Source organism: Stegostoma tigrinum, chromosome 2, assembly GCF_030684315.1.
Source record: "Stegostoma tigrinum isolate sSteTig4 chromosome 2, sSteTig4.hap1, whole genome shotgun sequence".
Taxonomy (NCBI): Eukaryota; Metazoa; Chordata; class Chondrichthyes; order Orectolobiformes; family Stegostomatidae; genus Stegostoma; species Stegostoma tigrinum.
Genome location: NC_081355.1, coordinates 53778707 through 53803740, shown reverse-complemented (window position 1 = coordinate 53803740; position 25034 = coordinate 53778707). Strand labels below are relative to the sequence as shown.

The window sequence follows — 25034 nt, the reverse complement described above, 5'->3', positions numbered from 1 at the left end:
TGAGGTGTTGGGGGCCAGGGAATTGGAAGTCCTGGAGGAGGTGGAGGGCGTGGGTTGGTGTCACGGACGTAGGTGGGGAGTTCCTGGACCAAAGGGGAGAAAATGGAGTCCAGATAGGTGGAGATGAGTTCGGTGGGGCAGGAGCAGGCTGAGACGATGGGTCGACCAGGGCAGGCAGGTTTGTGGATTTTGGGAATGAGATAGAAACGGGACGTGCGGGGTTGGGGAACAATGAGGTTGGAGGCTGTGGGTGGGAGGTCCCCTGAGGTGATGAGGTCGTGAATGGTGTTGGAGATGATGGTTTGGTGCTCGGGTGTGGGGTCATGATCGAGGAGGCGGTAGGAGATGGTGTCGGAGAGTTGGCGTCTGGCCTCGGCGATGTAGAGGTCAGTGCGCCATACTACCACTGCGCCACCCTGGTCTGCGGGTTTGATGGTGAGGTTGGGGTTGGAGCGGAGGGAGCGGAGGGCTGCCCGTTCTGCGGGGGAGAGGTTGGAGTGGGTGAGAGGGGTGGAGAGGTTGAGGCAGTTAATGTCTCGACGGCAGTTGGAGATGAAGAGGTCGAGGGAGGGTAGGAGGCCTGGGGGTGGTGTCCAGGAGGAGGACTTGTGTTGGAAGCGGGTGAAGGGGTCAGTGGAAGGAGGGTTGGGTTCCCGGTTGAAGAAGTAGGCATGGAGGCGAAGACGGCGGAAAAACTGCTCTATGTCCAACCGTGACTGGTATTCATTGATGTGTGGTTGTAGGGGAACAAAGGTGAGCCCCTTACTAAGGACTGACTGTTCGTCCTCAGTCAGTGGAAGGTCTGGGGGGATGGTGAAGATGCGGCAGGGCTCAGTGTGGCTGTCTTCTCTGGGGTTCCTGGCTGTGGAGGTTGTGGGCGGAGCGATGAGGTCGTCGGCCGTGGGCGGGGTTCCGTCGGCCGTGGGCGGGGTTCCGTCAGCGTCGGCCGTGGGCGGGGTTTCGTCGGCGTCGGCCGTGGGCGGGGTTCCGTCGGCCGTGGGCGGGGTTCCGTCGGCGTCGACCGTGGCCGGGGTTCCGTCGGCATTGACCGTGGGCGGGGTTCCGTCGGCGGTTGGAGGATTGGGGTGGGCGGCAGCAGCTGCGGTGAGGGTGGTGTGTGGGGTGTTGTACCTGGACGTGGAGGTGGTGACTGCAGCAGCGGTTCCGGAAGTTCTGTGGCCGGCGGAGGCGGATGTGACGTCATCGGTGGGGTCTCCGGCTGTGTCCTCATGGTCAATGGCGGCGGGTGCATGGTGGGGGAGGGGCAGGGACAGAGTCGGGATTTGGGAGGCGCAGGAATCCTCTTGTGGGTGGCAGGGGCCAGTGAGTTGGTTGTACTTACGATTGTTGGTGTCCAGTAAAGCTGAGTGGAACTGGGTGTTCAGTCTGTGGATCCTGCGGAGGATGAAAAACAGCAGAGGTCCTTTGCAGGTCTGGGAGAGGGAGGCTCTGAGCTGGGGCAGGCTGGATTCCACTCCCGCACATCCCAGATGTCCAAGTTCTTCAAGGACCGCAACTTTCCCCCCACAGTGATCGAAAACGCCCTTGACCGCGTCTCCCGTATTTCCTGCAACACATCCCTCACACCCCGCCCCCGCCACAACCGCCCTAAGAGGATCCCCCTCGTTCTCACACACCACCCTACCAACCTCCGGATACAACGCATCATCCTCCGACACTTCCGCCATTTACAATCCGACCCCACCACCCAAGACATTTTTCCATCCCCACCCCTGTCTGCTTTCCGGAGAGACCACTCTCTCCGTGACTCCCTTGTTCGCTCCACACTGCCCTCCAACCCCACCACACCCGGCACCTTCCCCTGCAACTGCAGGAAATGTTACACTTGTCCCCACACCTCCTCCCTCACCCCTATCCCAGGCCCCAAGATGACATTCCACATTAAGCAGAGGTTCACCTGCACATCTGCCAATGTGGTATACTGCATCCACTGTACCCAGTGCGGCTTCCTGTACATTGGGGAAACCAAGCGGAGGCTTGGGGACCGCTTTGCAGAACACCTCTGCTCAGTTCGCAACAAACAACTGCACCTCCCAGTCGCAAACCATTTCCACTCCCCCTCCCATTCTCTTGATGACATGTCCATCATGGGCCTCCTGCACTGTCACAATGATGCCACCCGAAGGTTGCAGGAACAGCAACTCATATTCCGCCTGGGAACCCTGCAGCCATATGGTATCAATGTGGACTTCACCAGTTTCAAAATCTCCCCTTCCCCTACTGCATCCCTAAACCAGCCCAGTTCGTCCCCTCCCCCCACTGCACCACACAACCAGCCCAGCTCTTCCCCTCCACCCACTGCATCCCAAAACCAGTCCAACCTGTCTCTGCCTCCCTAACCGGTTCTTCCTCTCACCCATCCCTTCCTCCCACCCCAAGCCGCACCCCCATCTACCTACTAACCTCATCCCACCTCCTTGACCTGTCCGTCTTCCCTGGACTGACCTATCCCCTCCCTATCTCCCCACCTATACTCTCTCCACCTATCTTCTTTACTCTCCGCCTTCGGTCTGCCTCCCCCTCTCTCCCTATTTATTCCAGTTCCCTCTCTCCATCCCCCTCTCTGATGAAGGGTCTAGGCCCGAAACGTCAGCTTTTGTGCTCCTGAGATGCTGCTTGGCCTGCTGTGTTCATCCAGCCTCACATTTTATTAACTGGGAAAATTCAGCAGGTTTAGCAGCATCTTCAAAGAGAGCGACAGAGTTAACATTTCATGCTAATGATCTTTCATCAAAACTAAGAAAAGTTAGAACTGATAGAGCAAGGGCTGCATGAGACTAGGACAAAAGAAACGTGAAAGACAGAAAAATTAGCGTAACAAGGTCAAAAATGGAAAGAAGGAAACAGGATATGTGCCTAAAGCATGTGTGCTGATAACTGAAAGCGTAAATATGAAACAAAAAGCAAGGTGTCAGACATTATGGTCTGAAATTGTTAAACTCAATGTTGAGACTCAGTGGAACAGAGCAGTAGATCAATGACTGAGATGGCAGCAGGAGAGCAAGTTGGAAATTAAATTGACAGGTCACCAGAAACTTGGAGTCATGCTGTGAGAGTCAGTGAGACTACAATGATTGTCATTAAATAACAATACCTCCATGAGTGGAAATAGAGAAGTAAAGTAAGGCAAACAATGCGTTTGAGCTGGATCATGTGAAATGGAAAGGAGAAATTGGAAGCAAAGATGATGGAGTTTTCCAAATGTGTTACCTTTCTAATTTTTTTCGGTTCTAATGCAAGGTCACTAAAGTGAAAAAGTTTGCAGATGCTGTCTGACCTGCTGAGTACTTCTAGCATCTTTCACCCAGTACCTGGATCCTGTCCAGTGCTCCAACTTTGTCTTTGTTCACAGACCTGGTCTCATAACTGAGTGCCTTTTGTTGTATTGTTTGTGAGGAAAACTGATTAACCAAAATGCAAACAGTGCTCTACTCTATGTGTACAAGCAAAGTCAGTCCCTTTACTTTAATTGGAACAAAGCATTAGCAGTGAATGAGAGGAGGAGATTTTGTTAAATTCACAGTTTAAATAAGCTAGTAATCTCACTATCACACTATTTTATATGTGATTGCGAACAGCACATCAAACACAGACAACTGCATCATCTGATAGGCCACTACTATCATCACTGTTAATTGGTCAATATAAGATGGATACTGCTTTAAATTTTGTTTCTTAAAACAAGTATCTGGTCTTCATTCAATATTTCCATCCTAACCACTACCACACCACGGTGAAACAAAGCTGGGTTTGTCAGTTTATCAATGTGGGGAGACCAAACTTCCAATCCATTGCTTTATGAAGATGTTGAAGATGTTCCAATGGCTTGTATCATTCTATCATTGCTAAAATTCATTCTAATTTAATGCATATTTCTCAGCTCATTTATTCAATAGCTTCTATAGATATCTACTATGTAAAGTATAGAGTTTTAAGGAAGAAGCCCTTGAAACAGAAGTACATATTCATAATTTTGATTGAGATTTTTGAAGAGGTGACCAAGAAGATAGATGAAGGTAGAGTGGTAGACGTTGTCTACATGGACTTGAGAAGGCCTTCAACAAGGTTCCACATGATAGGCTGGTTGGTCAGGTTAGATTGCATAGAGTCCAGACAGTGCTAGCCAATTGGACACAAAATTGGCTTGATGGTAGGAGATAGAGGGTGATAGTATAGAGGGTTATTGTTTAGACTGGAGGCCCATGACCAGAGGCGTGCCACAAGGATCAGTAATAGGTCCACTGTTGTTCATCATTTACATACATGATTTGAATGAGAATATAGGAGGTATGGTTAATATGTTGTGGGTGACACCACAATTGGTGGGATAGTGGACAGTGAAGAAGGTTATCTCAGAATATACTAGGACCTTGATCAACTGGGCCAGTGGGCTGAAGAATGGCAGATGGAGTTTAATTCAGATAAATGTGAGGTTCTACATTTTGCTAAGACAAACCAGGGCAGGACTTACACACTTCATGGTCGGGCACTGGGGAGTGTGGTCAGACAGGGAGACCAAGAAGTGCAGGTACATAATTCCTTGAAAGTGGCATCACAGGGGACTGAGGGTGACCTTATAGAGGTTTATAAAATCACATGGGGCACAGATAAGGTGACTAGCCAAGGTCTTTCCCCCAGGGTGGAGAGTTTAAAACTAGAGGGCAAAGGTTCAAGATGAGAGGGGAAAGACTTGAAAGGCACCTGAGGGATATCTTTTTCACACAGAGGTTGGTGTGTATATAGAACGGGTTGCCAGAGGAAGATGTAGAGGCTCATACAAATGTAACATTTAAAAGGCATTTGAATAAGTGCGTGGATAAGAAAGTTTACAGTGATATAGGCCAAATGCAGGTAAATGGGTCGAATTCCGTTTAGGAAACTTGGTCAGTGTCTGTCTCCATGCTGTATGACTCTATGACTCTTTATGGCTCTATGCCATACCTCCTATAAACATTCAGCATGAATTCAAGCTTACAATTTGTAACAAAGATCAACATTAGTGGTCCATATAAACTTCCAGTAGTAAATCTACTGCTGGAGAACAAACTTGGATTTAATTCTACTTATAAAACTAGAAGAACTTGAAAATTTAACTTACTTTATGGCTTCGCACATGTCCAACCCCATTTTAACACAGTTTTTGGCATGGTTTGGCAGAGATATTGGTAAACCAGAAACGCAGTAGTAGCAGTCCCCTAAAATCTTGATCCTCATACAATCATTTTCCTGAATAAAATCAAGGGTAAAAATCAATTGTTATTACAAATGCAAGATAATGCATATAATGCTTAAGTGCTAAAATTTCACAGTATCACCCTGTTTGTCAGTAAAGCTCCTTACCTTTGCAATTTGATCAAATTTGCCAAATAACTCATTGAGTGTGTGCACAAGCTCTCCAGGTGAACATTCGCTAGCCAGGCGTGTAAAACCCACAATGTCAGCGTACAATATGCTGCAGTAAAACAAATAGTTGAAAGTTATAAACATATTCATGGATTATGTGAATCAAAATATGGACTGTTTGGACAACACTGGGTTGAGGAGCAATTGTCATGTGAGTTATTGGAAATAACAAGTTTATAAAAGTCAATAGTCAAGGAAAACTGTTGATTATTTGCTGTTTATTGCAAAAGCAAATAATTTTCAGAAAGTAGAAGATCCAGCCCCTTTAAGAAGAGATAAGAGATAGATTTTGTAGCTTACTATTTGGACAAACAGACTTGGAACAAATCTTTGCTCTGTGCTGCAGGTTGCCAAGCAACCAGCCTCTAAACAAAAGAAGACTTTTCAGTATGCTCTAAATTGTGGCAATTGTGGACAGGACTGTAAGTAAAGACAATGCTATCTCCCACTCTCTCTCTCCATCAGTGAGAGAAAAGTTCTTAAAATAAAGCTGATTAAAAAGCTTTTTCTTCTCTTAGTGAAAAGGTTTGAAAAGCCTGATAACCTTTCAATTATCAGGATGCTTAACAGTTCCCATCTGAATCTGAACTGAAGATCTTTCATCATTTTGTCATGGTCAACGATTGAATCTTGTTGACAAGAAATTACAGGAACTATGAGAAGTCAATCCATTCTGTCTTCTGAATTTGAACCCCTGACCTTGTTTTCTTTTTACCAGTTTTTTTTTCAAATCCATTATACCTCTGCAGAGCTGTGCCTTGTCTGTACAGAAATGTGTGTATGTGTGGGAATTAAGGAAATATAGCAGTAGTTACTAAGACTCTTGGTGGCCAGTCCTCTCATGGGAGTTGCGCCTGAATAGTTACCGCTGCCGTAGTTTTGACGTAAATTTGTCTGCTGCAGTGAACAAGGTTCCTGCTGGTAACAGCATTGGCTCCCCAGTCAGCTATTGCTGGCTAATTGTGACTGAGAAAAGTTGTGAGATGGCTGTTGGATCTGCATGGATCACGATACTACTTAGTGAGTATCACAAACAAAAAAGAAGTCACAAAATATGAAAGACTTGAATCAGTCGGTTAGGATGTGTCCTGGAACACAAACCTTCTTGCAGGTTCATTGGTAGTAGTGACTTATGATAAGTGCTTATGCCACACAAAGAGGGAATCCATCTATGCACAGATGGAGGGGATGATGATGTGACTCGATGTATGCATACTGATAGTCTACGCGAGTCAAGGTCCAGTCAGGCTTGGAAGACCAAGACCCAACATAGAAGCAGAGAACCTGTCATGAAAGAGGACGTGTAGGCAACCCATCCCACGGAACAGGCAATCACAGCACAAACATTCTATAACAAAAGATACAACAGTTGGGAGAATCAAGCACATGAGCAGTAGGGCGCAAAACATCTGAACTACATTCATACCAATCATCATCGAGCCCTCGTTTGACAGAACCACCACCCAGGAGATTGTGATAGGCGATCCATGGGATAGTGTGTTTTGTACAGCCTGCAATTCTCTCTATTCTACTTTGGGGACCTTCAGGGAGCACCTGGCCAAGTCATACCAGTTCAAGAACCTTTGTGCTAAATGCTCCAAGTGAGATAAGAGTGAGGAATACCACACTATAGCGTGCCTTAACACAAAATGTAGGGCACCAAGAATCCAAGACTGCCAAAACGTTTCGCAAGCTCAAGATGTGAACTGAAATTCACATTGAAGATTGGCCTTGGCCAACATGAAACACACAAACATGCCAAACATCACAACAAGAAATGTGTGGAAGTCCTGAAGAACACATCCAAGCCAGGTAGGAAGGCATTCAAATGGATGGAAGGAAAAATCAAACTTCTCCGTGAGCTGGAAAAGCAGTACGCGGGCTGTACTTTCATCAAGAAGAAGATAACTAGTATCCTTAAGTGTAAGACACCTAAACAGAACTCTGAATATGAGAAGGATGGTGCAAAACATTGATGTGGGATCTCAAGCTCCAGTGTCTGAACCTCCAGTGGTCACCCTTACAGAGGACACTGGACATGAATCCCCAGGTGTCCATTAACAAAAAAGTTACCAGACTACCAGCCTGCACTTCAAAACATTGAGAAACAGATAATCAGCTTACACAGGCAGAAGAACTTCTGAAAAATAAGGGTGACTCCGAGGTTAGAGCCCTGGGTCTGGGACTAATGGGAAGTGTTATAGACGTCCTCAGCAATGGAGAAGAAACTCTCCAAGGACAGAAAACAGACGGAAAGAAGACCAGAAAAGGAAGTCAACAGCAAAGGTTGGAGTGAAGGAGAAAAAGAAGAGAATTTCGGAAGAAGTCCGGTATCAGAAGGCACTATGCAGCAAAGAAGGCAAAGTTCCAGACCAATCAACTTCTCTTCTTCTCAAGACAGGAGACAGCTAGCCTGTCATGTCCACTTTCCAAGGAATGACTAAAAGACAACTTTGTCATTAAATTCTCAGCCATGAACAACAAGACAAATATCAATAAATTCAACCCATACACTGGCAGCAAGGATGACGACCCATTGAGGAGGAGGAATTCGGTGCAGCCATCACAGGAATCAACCACAGGATGCTGCAGGACCCAACAGCATGAAGGTGGAGACATCCAGAAGATCCTTGATGGAGACACCTCAAGGACACCAAGACTCTTCACTCTTTGGGTGAGGACATGCATGATCCTGGAGCCGCTGAAGTGGAATTGGGCCATGTTGATACCGAAGACTGAAACCCAAAGATGCTGGGTGACAAAGACAACTGGAGGTCTTATTACAATCAGGCTCACGTTGCTTCGCCTTTTTACTAAAGTTATGGCAAAGCAACTGAGTGAGGCAGTCCAACTTAACCCTAGACAGAAAGGGTACTTGGTAGCAACACCAGGATGCAAGAACATTGCAGTCCTGGCTAAGATCATCAGAGGCACCAAGAGAAACAGGAAGGATCTCGTAATTGTCTTTATTGACTTGGCTAAGGCATTTGATTCAATTGGACATACACATTTATTGAAAGACCTGCAATGAGCTTGCTTGTCAAAGGAGTTAATTCAGCTTATTGAGGATATGTACATGAACAACTCAATGATGATTGAAGGTATTCGCAGCAGAACCAACTCTATAAGCAGACAGATTCCCTATCACCAATTTTGTTCAACGTAGCATTGGATTCATTAATGTGAACTCTTGAGAATGCCAGCACCGGAGTGTCCATGCAACTTGACAGTAGGAAGATCAACTGTTCTGCCACGGCTTTTGCTGACAACATCACATTGTTGAGTGACTCCCAAACCAGAATGGTAAAGCACCTCAAATTCGTCCAATCATTTTGTGAGAATGCCGGTCTAACTACTAAAATCTCAAAGATGAAAGGATTCCATTTTACTTATAAAAAGAAGACCTTTCTTTACAATCACAGAAGAAACAGGGCCCTGAAAGAAAATAACATTGCCTACATTCCCCAGGCGATACTGAGAAATATCTGGGAGCCCGTGTCAATCATGGGCTCATGTGTTGGACAGAAAGTAGGGAGTGAAACTGAAGACGTGGATTTCCAAGCTTCAGGACACTGGTCTCCACCCATATAGAAACTGGAACTCATGAGGACACATATGATTCCAAGATTGTACTATCACTTAATCCTCAAAGAAGCCTCACAGAATACAATCCAGAAACTTGATGCCATTATAAGGATCTCAGTCAGAGAGATCCTACAGCTCCCACTTCACACCACAGATGGAATACTCCACACCAAAAACAGAGATGGAGGATTGGGCATGCCCAAGTTAGAGGTCCAAATTCTGGTTGCCATAATCTGCAAAAGATATTCACATGAATGATCCAAGTAACTAGAGATCTGGGCCTCTTTCCAGTACTGCCAGGAAGACAACATCAGATATACTGAAGGACTGGGAAATCTTAAAGTCCTCAAGGAAGTCGAAAGCTATCAACTCAGGATGAAAGCTCACAAGAATTCATTGGCAGAACCAGAGACAATGCTGGGACCACCAACCCAACAACGTGCAGTCTATTGACTACAATGCTTGTGTGGTTGGGACCTAGAGAAGTGGTCTAACCTGAAAAGTCAAGTCAGTGTACAGTATCATAAGCATGATATTGTGTCCAACTCATGGACAAAGACATCATTTCATACAAAATTATCAAGGTTTATCAGTCTTCTTCCAACATTTCCAGAATTTGTCCCTTTATGAAGAATGCCGGAATCAAGGGCCAAAGATTGCAGAGAAGCTCCACCAGTTTATCAGCAGATATGGCTGGGTAACCTATGTGGAATCTTGGATCTAGGACAACGATGGAAACCTTTGGAAATCGGATCTCAGCTTCAATAAGGACTGAAGAATTGCTGTGGTGGATGTGATGGTTCACTTCAAAGATGACCAAGCAGTGTGAACACTGGAGAAGAGAAATCGAAGACCTGACAGATGTAACCGAACTCTTCTACTTTGGATTTGTCGTAGGAGTGCAAGGCCAGTGGTTAGGAAGTAACAACATTTTTATGCATTATTTGGGCATACAGAGATGCAAGTCGTTTGCCCAAGATGTATCTAGGCTGACTACCTTCCTGATGCTGGAGCTTCTTCAGATCTTCAGCAACAGATGAAGATGACATAATGCTGCCCAGTGCAAGCTGAGAATGTCTCTCACCCACCCCCTGTGCCAAGGTGTGCTGGGCAAAAATGGCCACTTTTATGTGGGCGCCAACACAAGTTATGTTTAAAGGTAGCAGGTACGATAGTTTAGTGATAATGGGAACTGCAGATGCTGGAGAATCCAAGATAATAAAATGTGAGGCTGGATGAACACAGCAGGCCCAGCAGCATCTCAGGAGCACAAAAGCTGACGTTTCGGGCCTAGACCCTTCATCAGAGAGGGGGATGGGGTGAGGGTTCTGGAATAAATAGGGAGAGAGGGGGAGGCGGACTGAAGATGGAGAGGAGAGTATAGGTGGGGAGGTAGGGAGGGGATAGGTCAGTCCAGAGAAGACGGACAGGTCAAGGAGGTGGGATGAGGTTAGTAGGTTAGGAGATAGAGGTGCGGCTTGGGGTGGGAGGAAGGGATGGGTGAGAGGAAGAACAGGTTAGGGAGGCAGAGACAGGTTGGACTGGTTTTGGGATGCAGTGGGTGGAGGGGAAGAGCTGGGCTGGTTGTGTGGTGCAGTGGGGGGAGGGGACGAGCTGGGCTGGTTTTGGGATGCGGTGGGGGAAGGGGAGATTTTGAAGCTGGTGAAGTCCACATTGATCCCATTGGGCTGCAGGGTTCCCAAGCGGAATATAAGTTGCTGTTCCTGCAACCTTCGGGTGGCATCATTGTGGCACTGCAGGAGGCCCATGATGGACATGTCATCTAAAGAATGGGAGGGGGAGTGGAAATGGTTTGCGACTGGGAGGTGCAGTTGTTTATTGCGAACCGAGAAGAGGTGTTCTGCAAAGCGGTCCCCAAGCCTCCGCTTGGTTTCCCCAATGTAGAAGAACCCACACCGGGTACAGTGGATGCAGTATACCACATTGGCAGATGTGCAGGTGAACCTCTGCTTAATGTGGAAAGTCATCTTGGGGCCTGGGATAGGGGTGAGGGAGGAGGTGTGGGGGCAAGTGTAGCATTTCCTGCGGTTGCAGGGGAAGGTGCCGGGTGTGGTGGGGTTGGAGGGCAGTGTGGAGCGAACAAGGGAGTCACGGAGAGAGTGGTCTCTCCGGAAAGCAGACAGGGGTGGGGATGGAAAAATGTCTTGGGTGGTGGGGTCGGGTTGTATTCTTGGGTGGTGGGGTCGGCCATCACTTCAAGAACTGCAACTTTCCCCCCACAGTGGTCGAGAACGCCCTTGACCGCGTCTCCCGCATTTTCCGCAAGACATCCCTCACACCCCGCCCCCGCCACAACCGCCCAAAGAGGATCCCCCTCGTTCTCACACACCACCCCACCAACCTCCGGATACAACGCATCATCCTCCGACATATCCACCATCTACAATCCGACTCCACCACCCAAGATATTTTTCCATCCCCACCCCTGTCTGCTTTCCGGAGAGACCAGTCTCTCTGCATCCACTGTACCCGGTGTGGCTTCCTCTACATTGGGGAAACCAAGCGGAGGCTTGGGGACCGCTTTGCAGAACACCTCCACTTGGTTCACAATAAACAACTGCACCACCCAGCCACAAACCATTTCCACTCCCCGTCCCATTCTTTAGATGACATGTCCATCATGGGGCTCCTGCAATGCCACAATGAGGCCACCCGACGGTTGCAGGAACAGCAACTCATATTCCGCTTGGGAACCCTGCAGCCCAATGGTATCAATGTGGACTTCATCAGCTTCAAAATCTCTCCTTCCCCCAACGCATCCCAAAACCAGCCCAGCTCGTCCCCTCCCCCCACTGCACCACACAACCAGCCCAGCTCTTCCCCTCCACCCACTGCATCCCAAAACCAGTCCAATCTGTCTCTGCCTCCCTACCCTGTTCTTCCTCTCACCCATCCCTTCCTCCCACCCGAAGCCGCACCTCCATCTCCTACCTACTAACCTCATCCCCCCTTCTTGACCTGTCCATCTTCCCTGGACTGACCTATCCCCTCCCTACCTCCCCACCTATACTCTCCTCTCCACCTATCTTCTTTTCTCTCCATCTTCGGTCCGCCTCCCCCTCTCTCCCTATTTATTCCAGAACCCTCACCCCATCCCCCTCTCTGATGAAGGGTCTAGGCCTGAAACGTCAGATTTTTGTGCTGCTGAGATGCTGCTGGGCCTGCTGTGTTCATCCAGCCTCACATTTTATTATTAGGTACGATAGTTTAGTTGTGATGGTATTGTACAGTGGTTTTACTATGCATAAATGTAAATAACATGATGTTCTTGACCTTGGCAAACTAACAAGAGTGACCTGCCAGGTTCAAAATTTCCCATTGCACTGTGGAATTTGTTAGAACATTTATGCTTGGTGAACTGCCCTGGTCCCCGGATATCCTTAGACAGTCCTCTGTTGGATCTAGTAGATGTGCTTTTGCTACATGGAGGCTTCCAAAATGTCAACAATCAACATAAAAACTTGGACAAGGCAGCTTCGAGTGTTCTCAAATAGCTTCATTGATAATCAGTTTTTCAACTTATTGTAAGACTAAGTTATACCCATAATAAGTGTGTTACTTTTGAGCTTTCTGAAGTGACCTATTCACAGAGTCTTTTATTCCAGATGAAAGTAATCAAAAGAAATAAATTGACTGCTTTGATGTTTAAATAAAATGTTTAGGGTAGAATCTTGCATTTGTTTTTGGCTCAGTCAACAATACATAAAGCTTTTTTCATAGTGTGGCCTAGGAAGATTTCCTGCTACATCTTACAAAACTATCCAGAGTAATGCCTTCCGTATAGCATTGCCCACAGTAGATCTGCACCCCGTCGTACTACATGCTGTCCCCACAATAACTTAATCACAGGATATCTGCCAAAACACTGTGTCTCTTCCATCCATGCCATCTTTGAAATGTCGCTGTTCACCCAGATAATATTGGTAATCTGGCATAGCCCCTCACTTGCAATGTAACAGCACAGCAGCCATAAAGCTACACAGCCCACAGAAGCCAGCATCACTGACTCTCCTTCGCAAATACAAAACCATCCTCTCAGCCTCATCAGTGTTTAAACAGCATGCCATGCACTTTACTTTGTGTAGCTACGACCTGTCTGAATACACTTTAAGTCAATGTTACTTTTTCCCTAATGCCCACTGTAGACATTCACTTTATCATTGGGGAACATTACATACAAGCAAACAATTCTACAAATGACACAAACACAAATGTGAGTTTTTACTTCCAGAAAGGAAAAGGGAACAGAAATGAAACCAGAAAAAGCTGGACTTTGCCTTCATAATGTCGACCAGATTTTGGCATCATGACCAAAAATTGTTGGACGATGTTGGTCGGATTCAGCCAGTTGTCTTCAATTGGAGGTGGATGTTGATGACATTTTAACTGGTTTGTAGAACACACTGCAGCCAGACAATGTCACATTCCGCCTCCCCAATGTCCTCATCCTCCTTCTCAGAAGGCAGGCATATTCCACCAGTTGCTTTGCATTTAGGACATTGCCTCATTGCCTGCTTCAATTGTACAGGGCACAGCATGACAGGGTAATGTGGCACATTCTGTCTGGACTATAACAAAGGGTCTCCTACACCTCCCCAGACTAGTCCAGCAGCAGAATCTTTAAGAGCCCTACACACTGTTCCACCACAGCCCATGTTGAAGCATATGTGGCATTAAACATGCTCTTTGCCTCATTCAGAGGGTTGCATATGGTGTCGTGAATCATGGTCAGAGTGGGTAGAGTTTGTCCCCCACTAACTAGCCTTGGAAGGCACCCAAGCTTTCAAAATCATCAGCCACCTCAGCTGTTTGTCTAGCTGTTACTGTCTTCCTCGTGATTTAGGGGTCCAGGAACAGAGATCCTTCCCCTCTAAAACCCCTGCAAAACGTACCAGTCGATTAGAGGCTGGCAATCTCCAGCTCGTGCCAATGCCAGGGGAAACAATGTCAACAACTGATAATCAAAACATCCAAGCTTCTTAAAGTAGGAAATCACATCTGAAAGTAAAAAGTAAAAATGACCTTGTCTTTAGTTCAATGCTCAGATATTCAATCTTCTTTTGGATCTAAATTGATAGTGACTAACAAAGTCTCAATTGCCCATATTTTCCATTGACCATTCATTATTCCAAAGTAGATGACAGTTTCCTGATGGATCACTGCAGTAGACTAACTATGCTGTGTATCACGATCTTAAGATACATTGTATAGCTAGAGCTCAACATGATGATTTAGACAGTTGCCATCTTAGGTGTGTATCTAGTAACTTATCATTTATTATTGGGGGAAACCTCCTTTACAGCCTGTATTTTCTCTTGAAGATTTATTTAGATTGTTTCAGTTGACATGAGGAGAGCTTATGGGGCACAGTGGCTAGAATTCGGAGTGTACCAAGCTCAGCTTCCACTGAGTATGATGGCATTTGGTAAGTGTGAAGTTTTGGTGAAGTGAGGGAGGATGCTGTCATTTGCCTTTCCTTCCCTAAACTTCTGGGAGTGTTCCATCTCAGGGGCTGGCAGCCAGTGCATGCTTAGTATAAAAACAGAGCAGGAAATGAGAGCTTCAAGAAGTTTGTTAAACTGATCAGCTGGTAATGCTCAGTATAAGGGACTCTGTAAAATAGTCTCATTAGGGCATCCAAGTTTAGGAAAACGTATACCTAAAGAGCGCTTAATATAGATAAATAAAATAGTTACCCTTGAACGTGTTCTGCCATTCAATTACATCATGTCTGATCTGTGGCCTAACTCCACATACCTGTCTTTGATTGATATATTTGATATCTTTGCTTAATAAAAGTTTGTCTGACTCAGATTTAAAATTAATAACTGACATAGCAATAATTGCCATGTGTGGAACAGAGTTCGAAACCTCTACTTTTTTTGTGTAGAAGTGCTTTCTGGCATCTCTCCTGAATGGTCTGGCCCTAATTTCTAGACTACGGACTCCTAGTTCTAGAATCTCCAACCAGTGGAAATAGTTTATCTTTATCTGTCCTGTCCTTTACTGTTAATGTCTTGAAGTCTTTAATAAGAACACCACTTAACCCTCCAAATTCTTGAGAAAACAGGCCTAATTTGTATAAACTCTCCTGATAACTTAACCCCTTAAGTTCAGGTATCATTCTTGTAAACATTCATTGTAACCAGATCTTCTCAGTACATCAATCGATGATAAAGAGGTCAGCATATCATTAGCTTTCTCGATTATTTTCTGCACCTGTTCGAGGTATCTTAAAGATCTATATACCTGAACCCACAAGTCACTTTGGACATCCACTATATTTAACTTCATATCATCTGGAAAATATCCCAGTCTTTCCTTTTTAAGTCCAAAATGGATAACCTCACACTTGCTTACATTGAACTCTATCTACCACTGTTTTCATCATTTACCATTCTATCAACATCATTTTGTAATTTTATGTTATCAACTACACTGTCTACAATGCCACCTAATTTTGTGTCAGCAGAACACTTGGAAATGTGATTTTCTATGCCATTATCCAAGTCGTTAATAAATAATGTGAATAACTGAGGCCCTAACACGGGTCCATGTGGGACACAACTAATCCCTGCCAATTTGAGTACTTAGGCATTCTACCTACTTTCTATTGCCTGCCACACAACCAATTAAAACAGACATGGAAGAAATGGCTAGCAAGAGGGGTCATAGTTTTAAGTTGGTTGGAGGAAAGTATAGAGGGGATGTCAGAGGTGGGTTCTTTACACAGAGAGTTGTGAGAGCATGGACTGCGTTGCCAGCAGCAGTTGTGGAAGCAAGGTCATTGGGGTCATTTAAGAGACTGCTGGACATGCATATGGTCACAGAAATTTGAGGGTGCATACATGAGGATCAATGATCGGCACAACATTGTGGGCTGAAGGGCCTGTTCTGTGCTGTACTGTTCTATGTTCTATGTTCTAAGAACCCAACAATCATCCACCTGTTTTCCCGTGATGGCACATTTTAGTTTTAGAACAATTACGTGCTTGTTTTTTGACTGGCACAGTCTCCATGAACTGAAGGGCCATTGTCTGTGCTGAAGACTTCTGTGACTTCGAGTCTGACAGATAGAAACAGCTTGAAGGGGCTGTCTGTCAATGGCTTTCAGTCTCCTGCCACCAGTGACCTTCTAACATAGGTCCTCATCCCACTGTTTTGCAGTGATGCTGACTTGTTGTGCACTTTACCCAGTCTGCTTCACAGTGATGCTGACTTGCTACACGCTCGTCTCAGATTCATACGTGCACCACCTGCAGGTTTCCCACTAAACCACACATCATCCTGACTTGGAACTATATCATTGTTTCTTTACTAATTGGAGTCAATATCCTGGTTTTCCTTTCCTAAAAGCACTTTGAGTGTGACTACATGACATGGACTGAAACAGGTCACCACTACATTCCCAAGAATATTTAAGGATGGACAAAAAAAAAACTGGCCTAGCCAGCAATGTCTTTTGAGTGAATGAGAAAAAGGCATACAATACAATCAATTTTACATGTACAACAGAGTCCCATAATGTGTGCGCACCTGTGCTGGTGAAGCACAGTCTTCTGATGGTGGCATTGTATGCTGTGACCTTTCTAATATATATTTAGCTGTATATCCAGTCTCTGACACTGAGGATATTTTCCCAACATCTCTTTGTGTTGGTTTAATGTCATATTTTGCTTTATAAATCTCCTGTGGAGCACCATGGGACATTTTACTACATTAAAGGCAATGCATATGACATCTTTATGACTTCAATTATCTGATTCCTCCAATTCCTTTGTATTTTCCCAACTTTCTTGCCTTTGACCATGCCACTCAAAGGAATGGAAAGTTTTATCCAGTTAGTTACAATACCAGATGATTTTAAAACATAGCTCTGTCTTTAAGTAAAAGCTTCTTATCTCAAAACATTTTCATGTTTTTGGCTGAAGTTTACTTCATTTTACTGATAGTTTACTTCAGCTATTGAAAGAGCTCGGCATAAAGTCGAAACAATTGTAGGACTGGTTTATTTTTCAATAATTAATAATACAACATGATTAAGCAAGTAAGGAATTTATTAATTCTGTTTAATTGAAGCTAATTGTAAAACACTTCTTGTAAAGAATAGCCATTTGGTCTAGAAGAAAAAGTAAGGCTTTACTGTTATTTTTATGGCTCAAGCTGAAGTAAAACGTAGTTTACTAACTTACTTCGTAATCTTATGTTTTGAGATGAGAAGCTTTTCTGATTTTCCCTGTAGATATTAAACGTGAGTTCTGAGTCTCACTAATGAGATGTAATCACCTTATTTCAGTGGAATTGCGTTTCCCTGTTAGCTCAATTTAGTTAATTGTTATGCAACTTTGCCTGCCTCCCTTTTCAGCACAAGCAGGCATTGTGTGGAGACATCAGGGCTGGGCTATTATCCGTCCAGCAATCAGTCCAGTGGTTTACCTATTAACAATCAGAGGCTTTTCTGGGTTCAGTCCAGGGGAAAGCAGAAATCTTAAATCTGGATCAGGGTTCATTGGACTGGCTGACTGAGGAATGATTATAGTAAAAGAGGAAAATTCAAGATAGAGGGGTGGGCTCTTATAGAGCACAGGAGGCACAGGAAATATTGGCAGGGTTTTTTCTTTAACAAAGGACAATCATTCTGGCCTCAATGTATGTGGAGAATGTATGTTCAACAAGAGCATGACAACTTACAAATTGATGGAGTCAGGGGTTAGATTAGTGTCATTAAATATTACATAAATGGGATGAACAGAAACAACAGGAGGCTAAAAGAGCATCAAAGACAAAGGGCCAGCAAACAAAAGGGAACATGAGGAAATGGAAGGAGGAGGGGATCTTACATCAAAGGCAAAGCCTGCAAATCACTTGAGGTCACAATGCTGAAATCTTGCAAATTTTGCTCCAAACTCAACTTCCCAAATACAAGCCAAATGCCTGCCATTGCATACAGACTGGATGGAGAAAGTTATAAGATAACAAAGTGTGGAGCTGGAGGAACACAGCAGGCCAAGCAATATCAGAGGAACAGGAAAGCTGACATTTCGGGGTCGGGAAAGTTGCTGTTTTTCTCTTCAGTTTTGGAGTATAATTCTTTGAATATGAGGCCCTGCTTACATTTATTATGCTTCCACTGATTTAGTAATGCCATCCATCTGCTTTAAAATTGCAATTTGTTAGCACATCATAATGTTTATAAGAACTAACATTAAAAATTGTGGCCTCAGCAAGTGGTTATCAGGAAATTTTTCAACTTCCCTCCCACAGTGGACGAAAATGCCCTCGACCACATCTCTTGCGTTTCCCGCACCTCAGCCCTCACATCCCCTCCCAACAATTAAAATAAGACGGAATGCCCCTTGTCCTCATGTATCATGCTGTTAACCTGCATATGCAATGCATTATTCTCCACCACCTGCAATCTGATCCCACTACGAAGGATATATTTCCCTGCCCACACTTATCTGCCTTCTGGAGGGACTGCTCTCTCTGCAACTCCCTCATCTGCTCCACATTGTCCACTAGCCCCACCATTCCTGGCACCTTTCTCTGCGTGGGGGAGTCCAGAACTAGAGGGTATAGGTGTAAGGTAAGTAAGGAAAGATCTAAAAGGGACTTAAGGGACCATTTTTTCATACACAGGTTGGTGTGTATATGGAATGAGCTGCCATGGAAAGTGGTGGAGGCTCCCACGATTACAACATTTAAAAGGCAAGTGGATGGGTACATTAATAGGAAGGGTTTAGAGGGATATGGGCCAAATGCTGGAAAATGTGACTAGATTGATATAGGATATCTGGTCGGCATGAACAAGTTGGGCTGAAGAGTCTGTTTCTGTGCTGTCCGATTCTATGATTCTACATGCCGAGGTTGCTGTAAGCAACATCACGGTTCAAGTATCTGCGGTGTCTGTTATTTGTGGTCAGTTATTTGTCAGAGATGAGAAATGCTTATTTCCTGATTATGAAATCAGGAAAGTGGAGGTGAGGATTATCAGATCAGCTACGATCTCAGTGAATAGTGTAGTGGACCCAATAGACCATATGGCCAATTCTGTTCCTATCGTCTCATGCTTGGTCATTACAACTTCTTTCATCCTTAGGATGTCTATTGAGGCTACTTATTTCTCAAATGGGTGTGACTTCACCAGGTCCAACAGTGGCAAAGGCATGGGTGTGGATGCTTTAAAAGTGTAAATGAACATATATTTACAAGGTGCAAGAGTATATACAACGATGTGTCACCCATGCTACCAAAGCGGCCTCAGTAGATTTGTTGTCTTCTTCCTCCCATTGTGTCTTAGGCAAGCCTGACCTACACACCTGGACTGTAGTTGGTCCTGTTGTTTTGGAAGACTTGCCTGACATTCTCAGAGCAATTTGGGCCTGAAGGGCCTCTACCTGCTGAGAGTATCCAGCAAGACGCAGGCTCTCATACCTTAGCTTGGACTTCTGCACATGTTGGAAAGTCAAGCAAAGGGAAGCTGGCAAGGCCAGGCACCTCTGAAGTGTCCTGAGAGGAATATTTGTGGCCCTTCCTCCTATGGTGCCTGCTGGCATGACCCTGTCTCCATGAGAGGAAGAGGTATCTGGATAGAGGTATCTGTCTCACTCTCATCTTGGCATTGATGCTCAGTAGCTATGGCTAGAGGGATGGAGCACACATTCAGCAGATACTGAGTGTCTAAGACCTTGATCTTGATGGTGGTAACCAATCAATTTCTGTGAAACGTAGGAAAATATATTGAGATATTTTCAATCAATCTGTTCAGATGTGTTTTGCACACATCTAGAGCAATTAGGAATAGAACCAAAGACTCATGGCTCAGAGGTAGGGACATTAACACTTTACCACAAGAGCTCTATTGAAAATGCAATGACACCTGGAATGGATCTTATAATTAATCAAAATAAATAAAATTATAGGTTAGCTCTTTCAACTCAGTGCTTAACTATAAATGATTTAGGCCTTACAATTAAAGTTAAATTTAACCCAAAAAATATAAACATAGGAAATAGGAGCAGAAGTAAGCCAATTGGCCCTTTGAGCCTGCTCTACCATTCATTATGATTATGGCTAATCATCCAACTCAGTAGCGCCTTCCTGCTTTCCCCCCATATCCTTTGATCCCTTTAGTCCTGGGTGCTGTATCCAACTCCTCCACCAAATCACAAATTCCACAGGCTCACCACTCTCTGGGTAAAGGAACATGTCATCTTCTCAGTCCTAAATGGCCTAACCCGTATCCTTACACTGTGACCCCTGGTTCTTAACTCTTCTGCCGTTGGGAACATACTTCCGTGTCTACCCTCTCTTGGTTCTGTTAGGATATTATAAGTTTCTATAGGATCCCCACCCATTCTTCGGAACGTCAATGAATATAGTTCTAGACAATTCAAATTCTCCTCATATGGCAGTCCTACCAGCCCAGAAATCAGCCTAGTAAACCTTTATTGAATACAACCTATAGCAAGAACAACCTTCTTCAGCTAAGGAGACCAAAACTGCACACATAAAGCCCTGCAATAATTACAGGAAGACCTCTCTGCACCTGTGCTTGATTCCTCTTACTGTGATGGACAATTTACTATTTGCCTTCTTTAGAAGCCACTGAACCTGCATGTTTGCCTTCAATGAAAACCTTACACACTCTTTATCACGAGTCAGATGATGTGCTGTGTTATTCCAATCGTATGCAATCCCAATAGATATATCACCATGTTAACAAAAGAACAGGATGATGTTGTTGACTTGCTCACCAAGCTGGCTTGTTCTTGTTCAGATGTTTTGCCACCATGCTAGGTGACATCATCAGTGGAGCCTCTGATGAAGTGGTGTTATTCTACTCTGCTTGGAATTTATACTGTTTGGTCAGTTGTGGTGAGTAGTGTCATTACTGGTTTTCTTTTGTATATGGGGTCCAATCCTATGTGTTTGTTGATTCATTACGGATGGAGAACGATGCCTCTCGGAATTCCCGTGCGTGTCTATTTTTGGCTTGGGCTACTATGGTTACCTTGTCCCAGTTAAACTGATGGCCTTTCACTGCCTGAGTGCATTAATATTAAGGACAGTTTGTCGTGCCACTTTGCTGCTAGCTGATGTTCATGTATTCTGATGGCTAGTTTCCTTCCCGTCTGTCTGATGTCATGTTTGTGGCAGTCATTGCATGGTATTTTGTAAACCACATTAGTTCTGCATGTGTGAATGGGGACTTTAATTCTTGTTACGATCTGACAAACAATCACAAGGATTAAAGACCCTATAACCACAATTTGCAGAACCAACATGGTTTACAAAATATCATGTAGAATGACACCACTTCATCAGAGACTTCACTAATGATGTCACCTAGCATGGTGACGAAATGTCAGAACGAGAACAAGCCAGCTTGGCGAGTAAGTCAACAACCTCAACCACAACCTGAGCTGCTGATCTTTGCTAAAACTTTGAAAAAGAGCAGGATAATATTTCATTGATCATGTTTTATAATAATTTATTTTCCAAAGTAAATTTAATTGCAAATTAACATAAAGGGGCATCAGAAGAAATTTATGTTGTAGCAGAAAATCCAACTCTATTTTCCACAAAGTGGAATACTGACTTTTAACATTACTACCATAAGAAAATGTAGTCATCTTTTTATAAATGACATTTACCATTGCAAGAATTTTTTTTATTATTGTTGGGGGCAGTTTTACCTTTCTACAATTGTCTATTATGTTGTGAGCTTTTCAGAATAAACCAATCTTGTCCATTTCACGAACTTGGAATACAGTATAGAGTTTGCTTTCATGTACAAAAAGATTCAACAACAGCTTCTTCCCCGCTGTTTTCAGACTTTTGAATGGACCTTTTTAATGTTAATATTGAACACCCTCGGCACCTTCCCAGCCGCTGTAACATTGTACCCTGCCCTCTGTTCTGACACCGTGATGTAATTGCATAGCACAGTCTGCCTATAAAGCACATGAGAAATCACTTTTCACTGTACCTTGATACACGTGAAAATAATAAAATCAAATCAATACTCTAAACTGAAGGGTCTAGGCCTGAAACGTCACCTTTCCTGCTCCTCTAATGCTGCTTGGCCAGTTGTGTTCATCCAGCTCTACACCTTGTATTCTCAGATTCTCCAGCATCTGCAGTTCCTACCATCCTTGTAAATACTTGCTGTATTAATCCTATAATCATCGGAGTTACTGTTCTTACTTGCAGTATTAAGATGTCAATTCACTATTATCAGTCCACTCTGATATATGCAAGCTCGAAATTTGTTGAAACTATAGTTACAGTAAAGTTCTGTAATTTGCCAAAATCACATTCCTTGTAACCTTGTAAACAGTCATTTTCACAAACAGGGAACATTGCAGACTGCACATTTGCAGCGCATATTCTCTGTGCAAGGAAACAAACTCTCCTCTGTTTAAAAGTGCAACAAAACAAAGACTGAACTCACAGCGGGTGAAAAGTTGTATGGCAAATTTTGCGCAAATAAGCAAATTCACAAAAAGCAGACACTCAAACAGTGGGGCTTAGCTGAATGTCATGCTGGCTTTTTACATCATAAACATTTCAATCTGTACATCTGCATTGTTGACAACCTATGGATATAGAGTTTATTTGAATATTTTGGAAATGTGAAAACCATAGGCAAGGGAAGCATTTATTGCCCATCCTTAATTCCTCTTGAAAGGATGGTAGTAAGGTACCATCCTGAACTGCCATCCTACCCATCCACCACTCTCCACACTATATATCCAGTTGGCAAACAATCTACCTTCCACCCAGCCCACCATATGACCTTTTGGGCTTGTCCCACTCACACTTATTGAGGGAAAACTACACAAATTTTTTAAAGGGCCCAAAGATTTTGAATGTATTAATGAATGAAAATTCTCCAGAATACAGCACATAGTACCATGAAAAGAGAGTGTAGCTTATCTTTCCCCGGTGGTACTGTGCCATGAAGCAGAACTCCAATATCAGGCATGCTCTGCACTTTTGAAGAAGCTGGAAGGCCTGACCAACAACATTGACCCTGACTGTTGTTGAAAATAATGGGAGTTAGGGTTGCAATCTGATGGTGATTTTCACTGCCAGAACATTAGGATCAATGGGGTTTGCAATGGTGATTGAAAGGAGTGACTTCTGACTTAATTTAGGTCGGTAATATATTGTAAGGCCTTGAGGAATGCCCAACATATACACATCCTGGCATTAACTTGAGAACTTTGAACTTCTAGTTGCTGGTTTCATCCTTCATGGACCAGTCCAACATCATGGCTCAGTCCAACATCATGGCCAGAACCATGCAGACGTGAGCTATTTGCCCAATACACACTCTGGTTTTTATGCAGATTTAATGAGAGCTTTATATTGTATGTGTAAACCAGCTCAGGGTATTAGGCAAATCAGCTACTGTCAAAGCACTCCACTTCCCAGAGCAGTGTTTACCCGCACTTGCTGATAGTGCTTACTATCTAGTCTCTGGACTGTGCTCAAAGCTCTCTCTCCACCATACCATAGGCAGTGGCCACCTGGTCCTCCCCCAACACCACATACAACATTCACACAGCAGCACTAGTGCTCTCCTGTACTCAGTCCTCTTTGCTGCACCAGGTTGTGCTCACCCTGCCCCATATCATGGATAATGCTCAACACTACACCTGACCCCACCCATGCTCAGCTCCACCCACACTCCGCCTCTTGACTCACTTTCTAAAATCCTTGGCTCGTCTCCAGCTGCTGCAGAAGAGCAAGTGCAGATGGTGCAGGTGTGGGAAGGAGAATGTTGGGCTGAGCACTTTCCTGTTTGCCTCGTATGAGCAAGGTGAGGCAGGGTGAATACTTTTGCGTAAAAATTGTAGAGCGAATATCATCAGGGTAAGAGAGGGGTTTGAACATTGTTGAGGTAAGAGAGAGGAGTGGCAAACACCGTCAGGGTGTGAAATAGAGGGTGAACACTGTCATGGTTGAAGGGGCGAACGGAATTTTCAGGGGTGGGGTTGTGCTCTTTCAGAGATTGACAATTCTGTTTAAAACAATGCAAGCCAATGAACTGAAGACAGACCATAATATCAGTGTCTTCCTGTGTGAAAATGGGACATGACTTCAACCGAATTGCATCCTACAGTGTGTTCCTGATAGCATTCATCCCTGAATCTCTGCTAGATTTGGCAGTGCAAGGTGAAAAGACCCCAACATACATTGATAAGTGCTCAGTTTAAATTGCAATCAGTGTTTGGCAACGCTCTCCAATGCTGACTGGAATTTTTGGGCCCTTGAGGAATTCAAATTGTGAAAATGAAGGAAAAGACAAAATTTGAGGCTAGAAAATGGGAAAAAGACCAGGACCATATTATTGAACTGCCAAAAAAACATACAAGAGTGTCTTATGGTAAGGCATTTGTATAAAACTTGCACATACTTGCCATTTTATTAAAGTCAAATCTTACTTCAAACTTTAAAGAGACTGAAACTGATGTCCAAACATCTGGCTCATGAACCATAACCAAAGCTGAAATAAATGGACCAGCCAACTCCCCAAAGGACTAAAGAACTAAACTCAAAAATATATTCTGCACATCATTATGTTAATCCTGACAATAATTTGAACAGTGATATAACAGTTTGCTGTTTTCAAGATTTATGAATTAATGCATGGAATAAAGACATAAAACCCATATGAAAAATAATCATCAGCAACTGAAATAAATAAATAACTTGACAAAGTGTTTCTTTTTAAACCATACTATAAAATTGTCAAGATGTTTTACTTGTACTATTTTCAAATGTTTAAGAAAAAATGAAAGTACCTCACATTTGTGTGCCTCTTCACGTACAAATTGTGAAAGTTATTTGTATTTTCTAACTGGCAATGACCAGATTTTGGTCCTTGTAATCGCTGAATGATTTCAGCCTTCATCTCCATGGCAATATGTGCAGGAAGCAATGACAGTAACAGACGCTCCTTTCGAAAGACAAGGAAAAGAAACATACAAATT

General features: G+C 44.0%; 1 protein-coding gene across 3 annotated transcripts in view; it reads right to left on the bottom strand.

Moving 5' to 3' along the window:
* LOC125448020 (adenylate cyclase type 2-like) overlaps positions 1-25034 on the bottom strand; it is a 591455-nt gene that overhangs the window by 146610 nt on the left and 419811 nt on the right. For all 3 annotated transcript variants that reach the window (XM_059653944.1, XM_059653945.1, XM_059653950.1), the window contains 3 exons: positions 24846-25000; positions 5362-5473; positions 5120-5247 (listed from right to left, as the gene is read on the bottom strand). In XM_059653944.1, coding sequence (XP_059509927.1) covers positions 5120-5247; positions 5362-5473; positions 24846-25000 — 395 coding nt within the window. The remainder of the gene's footprint in view (positions 1-5119; positions 5248-5361; positions 5474-24845; positions 25001-25034) is intronic.